This window comes from Orycteropus afer, unplaced genomic scaffold (genome assembly GCF_000298275.1).
Source record: "Orycteropus afer afer isolate SDZICR_OR568_19922 unplaced genomic scaffold, OryAfe1.0 scaffold00247, whole genome shotgun sequence".
Taxonomy (NCBI): Eukaryota; Metazoa; Chordata; class Mammalia; order Tubulidentata; family Orycteropodidae; genus Orycteropus; species Orycteropus afer.
In genome coordinates this window covers 3,165,311-3,172,305 of record NW_006921834.1, presented here as the reverse complement: position 1 = coordinate 3,172,305, position 6,995 = coordinate 3,165,311, and the positions used below count along the sequence as shown (strand labels likewise).

Below are 6,995 nucleotides of genomic sequence, written 5' to 3'. Positions count from 1 at the left end.
GATTTCCCTTTCTTGCCTTATGGCCCTGGCTAGGACTTCCAGTACAATGTTGAATAGAAGTGGTGATAGCGGGCATCCTTGTCTAGTTCCTGTTCTGATGAGTTTTCTTCTGTACTATACAACCTTCAGGCTGTCTTACATTTCAAATAGTTGCTAGTTTGGAATCTCTTAAAGTCTTATTTTTAGTCATTTCCATTTGGTTGGTTCCATAGCACTTTAGCTCTGGACATACCAGGGGGTGAATAAAAGATTTGTTGGGCAGCTTAACAGTACATAATTTTCTTTTTAGCGCCTACATAGTAGTCTGTTGTATAAATTTCATAATTTTCTTATCTAATTTCTTAATGTGTACATTTAGATTATTTCTAGTTTTTTGTTATTAAAAGCTACAGAAAACATTATTGTCACATATCTTTGTGTACTCATGAGTATATCCATTGGACATTACTGGCTCAAAAAAGATACTCGTTTAAATTTTTAATAGTACTCCAAATTAATCTTCACAAAAAAGGTTTATACCAGTTTACCACCAGGTGTATATGAAAATGCCCCTTATTTTTTCCCTCACCAGTATTGTGTGTTATAATCTGATATGTAAAGAATTAATAAAAATTCATTATAAAGCTGCATTTTCATATATTTATTGACTGTTTTCAAAGGTGATTCTTTAGATTTCAAGCATGGAATATCAGTGAATGTGAATTCAAAACTTTGAAGAAATGGTGCTGTGTATGTAGGGTGTCATTTAAATGCCTGAGGCTGTAATGACCTCATCAACTTCCCATCTTGACCTTCTCTCCTGCTTTCAGGTGATCATGGAGCTCAACTTGGCCTCCATGGGGCTGGTGGTGATGGAATACATGATGACACAGCAGGTGGAGAGGAAGGAGAGAACAGCCCAGATCCTCAACCCCAACCTGGACGGAGGAACCGACGGGAAGCATGCACCTGTCCCTACTGTAAAGACAGTGAAGGAAGGTGAGATTACCCACCCAGTCTCTTAAGAGTATATAAAAAAAGAGATTTCTGGTAAGATGGAGGAATAAGCAGACAAGCGACACAGACCACCCTTTTCAACAAAGAAGAGAAAAACCAATTGACAGAGATACAGAAGATAATCCTGGAGCCCTGAGCTTTGAAAGAAACTATATGGAAGTGGATTAGGCACCAACTAGTGTGAAAACCTGAACGAAAACAGTGAATACAGAGATGGTCAGAACTGTGGACTGTCAGCTGCTCTGACAGGACCAACAGCCTGATTATTTCCAAGTGGTGTTGGGACCTGAGAATTGACCTAAACATCAGCCCTGGTCACCGAGGGCTGCAGGGACGACTGCACCGGTGGCCTGTGACTGGGAAGGGAAACAGTAAGGACAGAGACAACCTAAGCTGTTGAATTTCCGCTGTCTGGAGGGTGCAGCCATTTTGATTGTTTGCACGTGGTGCTCATTTTGGATATTTAAAGTGACCGAGGGTGCAGCCATTTTTAATCTTTACAAGTGGCAACATTTTGGATTTAAAGTGATAGTATTCTCATTCAGATTCCAGGGACCTAAGAATAGGCTCTGTTTGCCAAGGTCGGCAGGGACATACCAGAGGCTGACAACAGCAAAGAAGACAGGTGGTGAGTGTGTAAGTGCTGTCAACTAGTGAATAGAGGAGCACAGTACAGTACCCTGCTTGCATAGATAATATACAAACAAAACAAAGAAAATGAAAATTGTAGGCAAGTCACTCCAACATAAAATCACCAATTAAATATCAACACAAAAAAGGTCACAGTGCCTTGGAGACAATAGAGCATCACAGTCCACACAAAGAAACAAGATAAAACAGGAGAAACAAGGAAACAGAATACAGACCCAAAACACATCCCTGAGGAAGACTCAGCATTGGAACTCCCTGATAAGGAATTCAAAAGAGTTATATTTAGGTATCTTCAAAGGATCAAGAGACAGATCAAGGAAAACACAGACAAAACCCTTAGAAGAATTTTGTAAGAAAGTACAAGAACAAAATGACAAAGTAAATGAAAAATTAGAAATGATTAAAAATCTACGGAGAGAAATTCAGGAGATTAATACTAAATTGTCAGAAATGCATAGCACACTGAAAGGGCAAAGGAGTAGAATTGGTGCAATGGAAGACAGAATTAATGAGATTGAAGAAAAATACCTGAATACTTCTTTGGAAAGGGAGTAATCAGAAAAAAGATCAAGACAAAATGAAGAAAGCCTAAGGTTAATACTGGATACCATCAAAAGGAATAACCTCCGTGTCATTGGAATTCCAGAACAGGAAGAGAGAAAAATAAAACCACTGAGAAAATTGTCCAAGATTTGTTGGAAGAGAACTTCCCTGATACAATAAAAGATGAGAATATATCCATTCAGGAAGTCCAATGAACCCCAAACAGGGTAGACCCCAAAAGAAAATCACCAAGACATACCATCATCAAACTCACCAAAACCAGGGACAAAAAAAAGAATTATGAGAGCAGCATGGGAAAAAATGAAAAGTTACCTACAAGGGGCAACCAATAAGACTGAGCTTGGATTTCTTGACAGAAACCATGTAGGTGAGAAGAAATGGGATGGTATATATAAAACACTGAGAGAGAAAAATTTCCAACAAAATGTACCCAGCAAAATTGTCCCTCAAATATGATGGTGAAGTTAGGACATTTCCAGATACTCAGAAATTTAAGGGAATTTGTTAAAATCAGACCAGCCTCACAAGAAATGCTAAAGGGAGCCCTTTGGATAGAGAAGCAACAACAGCCAACAACTACTGACCATTAACACACATGATAATATAACCCAGAAACCAACCCAGCTATGGAAGTATCCAAAGTAAAGAAGCCTACAAGATTGTAAACAGGGAACCAGAGACATCAACTGACAAATGAGGACAACTACAAAACAAAAAGAGGGAAAATACTGTGTTGTTACAGAACTTCTAGATGGTAGGGAAGTCAGGACAACTACAAGATAGAACGGACTGTTCTAAACTTGGAAAGAAAACTATAAATCACAGGATAACCTCAAAGAAAAATATAAACTTTCACATAGAAAAAGAGGACCAGCATAAGTATTCCGCAGATACTAAAACAATAGCAATGAAGGAAGTGAAATAGGATTCATAAACAAAATAAGCTCAGCATAGAAAATTATATGGAACAAAGAAATTGACACCACGAAAAAGTACATAACAAAAATGACAGCAATAAATTCATATTTGCTGATAATTACATATCTGGCAAGGGACTTATCTCCAAGATTTAAAGCAGAAGAGTAGATGACCAAACTATGGTTGCATACACATAATGTAATGCTATGCAGCACTAAAGAATAATGTAGAGTCTGCAAAACACTGCATAGTATGAATGAACATGGAGGACATTATGCTGAGTGAAATAAGTCAATCACAGAAGGCCAAATATAGTATTAGTTCAGTGTTCTGGAGGGTCAAGAAATGGTTTATATATGGAGGGAAACTTTCTTGGTTGCCAGGAGTGGGAGGCGGGGGAACACTGCAAAAAAAAGAAAAAAATGCATTGACCCATGTCACTTTAGTTTTGTGTATTTCACTGTATGCAAATTATTTTTCAATAAAATGCATTTAAAAAAGAATATAAAAAGAAAATTTTAATAAGTTTAGAAATAAGAGGAAGAGGATTAATTTTTTAATATTTAAGACAATAGATTTGCAAAAGGATTAGCGATGGTACATTTGAATATGTTACGGTATCTTGGTTCCAGCTCTGTCTTTCATTGGTTTTTAAGACCCTGAACCTTAATAGATACCTCCTTTTACCTAGAAATAAGGAAGTAAGATTGTGCCAGCAGGTCTAATAGTTGTTAGCAAATGTCTGTTTTGAGATGGTTTTAACAAAGTTGCTTGCAAAACAGCCTTGTTAAGAAAAAGAAACTTCCCCAACCTACCTACTGTAATCATTTTTTACAGTGGCTTTGTGGGAATAATAAAGAGTTTTTTGAGTCATTCTTTTGTTTAAAATAGACAAAACTGCTTATTCCAAATAGAAAAATTTTCTATCAGAGAATCTAAAGTGTCCTGCAGAGCAAAGGTCATTTCTAGAGAGGACTAAATTCTCTATTTATTGCTTTTGAAAGAGAATAGTAAGCATTAATCAAGTAACTTAGCCTTTCAAATGTCTTTGAAAAATCTGTTGAAGTTTGGTCCCAATACAAGTAAGTACAAAAAATATGAGAAACAGGAAAAACACCAAAACAAAAAATAATTGGAATTCTTTATAGGTTACTCTGAGTTACAGGAAAAGCATAGTCCTCCTAAGTCAAAAGTACTGAGTAAAGTACAGTTTTCCTCTAACGAAGCTTAAAATGGAAATTTCTAAAGGAAATTCTCTAATTTCCACCTAAATTGTAATTTCATTTCTATTAGGGTTTTTTCCCTCTGCATTAAAACCCAAGAAAAATCCCTCTTGAAATTCTCTTCAGTGGCCACTAATGGATCACATGTGGAAAAAATTGATTTGGCAAAAAACATTTCAGAATTGATTCTTGAAGGGAACCTTGGGACCTGCTTCATACAGGCAATATTTTTTTATATATAGGCAGTCCCTATATTATGACTAAGTTCCATTCCTAAGTCTGTCTTTAAAGCTAATTGGGATGTAAGTCAGAACAGTTAGGTACAGATCGTATCCAATGTTAATTAGTCAAATGTTTGTCTTAGTGTACAGTATACAGTGTATTTTTCTATGCATAAAAAAACATGAAACACTTCTAGATACACCAAAACATCTTTAACATAATAATAATACTGTTTTGATGCACGTGGCAAAGTAGCACCCATTTGTTATTACAAACCTCAAATTTTTAATATAATAGGCTTTACAAGGATGGTTTATAACTACAGGTTGTGCATTAGTTGGACTTCCTAACCTGGGGACTGCCTAGATTTTGAATTAGTTAGGTTTCCTCCCTAGTAGATATTTGCTCTTTTCTGGTCTGTTGTTGCTTAATCAGTTTTGATGTTTGGATTCTCTCCGTTTTTTAAACTTTTATCCAATTCATCGTTTGCTTCCACTGAAATCCCTAATATTGTCCCAGCTTTTCAGCTTTCAGTCTTCACCATTTAGCTCTTGACGCTTATTGTAGGAGAAAAGTTCTGTAGTTCTAAAATACTGTATTTTCCATAAAGTTCTACATCAGGTCTTTTTTTTTTTAAAAAAAAAAAAAAAAGGAAGCCTTGCTCATTAAGGAAGTTCTTAGCCAAAAATATCACCGTATTCACAGTATTTCCCATGAAAAATGCTTAGATGAAGACTTAAACTTCTTGAAGGGGGGGAGCCTCAAAAACTGCACAAGTTCCATGAGAGTAATGATCTCTTCAGATATCCAAACATTTAAACATTGAAATTGATTAAGCAGCAGGAGAGCAAAAGAAGCAAATACCCAGTAGAGAAAAAACCTACAACTTGAATTTGGGTATTAAGAACCAAAATCAACTAAATATTTATCTCCTGATACTAAGAAAAGCCTTTTTTATAAAAAAAAAAAAAAAAAAAAAGGTGGGGTTAGTTTTGAGTTGCTTAAGTAGTTGCTATTGATTCTTTGTGGTTCTTTACTTCTGTTTCTAGAATGAATGACGAATAGTTCTGTCTTCACTTGCAGGAGCTCTGGGGACCCTGGCAAAAAGAAACAGCACATTTGTCACATCCAAGGTTGTGGCAAAGTATATGGCAAAACCTCACACCTACGGGCACACTTGCGCTGGCACACAGGCGAGAGACCATTCATGTGTACCTGGTCATACTGTGGGAAACGCTTCACACGTTCGGATGAGCTGCAGAGGCACAAACGTACACACACAGGTGAGCAGAAGCTAGAGTAGAGAGAAATATAGACCAGAATGGAAAGACACAAAATATACTTTAAAAATAACTGAAAAATTAGGAACACCTTACTAGAAACTTAAGTATATGGATCGCAAACGGAATTGAAGTTAATGTGGAAAATCTTTAAGAGGGAAGGTGCTAGGTTTTGAGTGAGATTTGAAGAGAGAGAGTTGACCCATTATTCTGCAGTTTCTGTTTTGCTTTTAACTTTCTACTAGCTTCCACCTTCCTTACTGAATACTCCCCAGGCTGTATCTGTTTTTCTCCCCCCAAAAGCAAAAAATGCCTCTTTCTCTTGTCCTTATTCTTGTTCTGCCTAATACAGTTTGGTGGCAATGAATTGGGCAAAGTACCCCCACTTCATATGATGTCAACTTCTTTATTTTTTTCCTTTACGTAGGCGAGAAGAAATTTGCCTGCCCTGAGTGTCCCAAGCGCTTCATGAGGAGTGACCATCTGTCAAAGCATATCAAGACCCACCAGAATAAAAAAGGGGGCCCAGGTGTAGCCCTGAGTGTGGGTACTTTGCCCCTGGACAGTGGAGCAGGTTCAGAAGGCAGCGGCACTGCCACTCCTTCGGCCCTTATTACCACCAATATGGTAGCCATGGAGGCCATCTGTCCAGAGGGTATTGCCCGTCTTGCCAACAGTGGCATCAACGTCATGCAGGTGGCAGATCTGCAGTCCATTAATATCAGTGGCAATGGCTTCTGAGATAAGGCACCTGAGGCCAGAGACATACGGGCCATACCCATCAACCCCAGGATGCAAGGTAGCATGGGTCCAAGAGACATATGGGAGAGAGAGCCATGAGGCATTAAAATGGATGGTGGTGGGAAGAATTGGGAGAGGGATACAAGAGAAGAGATGGGGTCCTGGCACCCACCTATATCATCAGTGCCTCCTTGAAGTGGGAAACATTAGTGAAAATTTTGTTGGTGCCACTCTTTGGTGAGCATTTGTTTGACCCCAGACAATTTCTTACACTTCTTAACCCAGCCTCCCCTTCCTGCCTTTCCCATCGCAGCTCCCCCATGATGGATTCCCCTCCCCTTTCCTAAAGCCATCATGCCTTGATAAATATATATGATCATTGAAATACTTTTTAACAAAA

At 37.9% G+C, this 6,995-nt stretch overlaps 1 protein-coding gene across 1 annotated transcript in view; it reads left to right on the top strand.

Annotated features, from left to right (window-relative positions):
• The window catches only part of SP1 (Sp1 transcription factor), a 54,217-nt gene extending 47,622 nt beyond the window's left edge, over nucleotides 1-6,595 (top strand). The window contains exons 4-6 of the mRNA XM_007949517.2: nucleotides 810-978; nucleotides 5,658-5,857; nucleotides 6,282-6,595. Of these exons, the coding sequence (XP_007947708.2) occupies nucleotides 810-978; nucleotides 5,658-5,857; nucleotides 6,282-6,595 (683 nt within the window). The remainder of the gene's footprint in view (nucleotides 1-809; nucleotides 979-5,657; nucleotides 5,858-6,281) is intronic.
• Nucleotides 6,596-6,995: the final 400 nt, after the last annotated feature.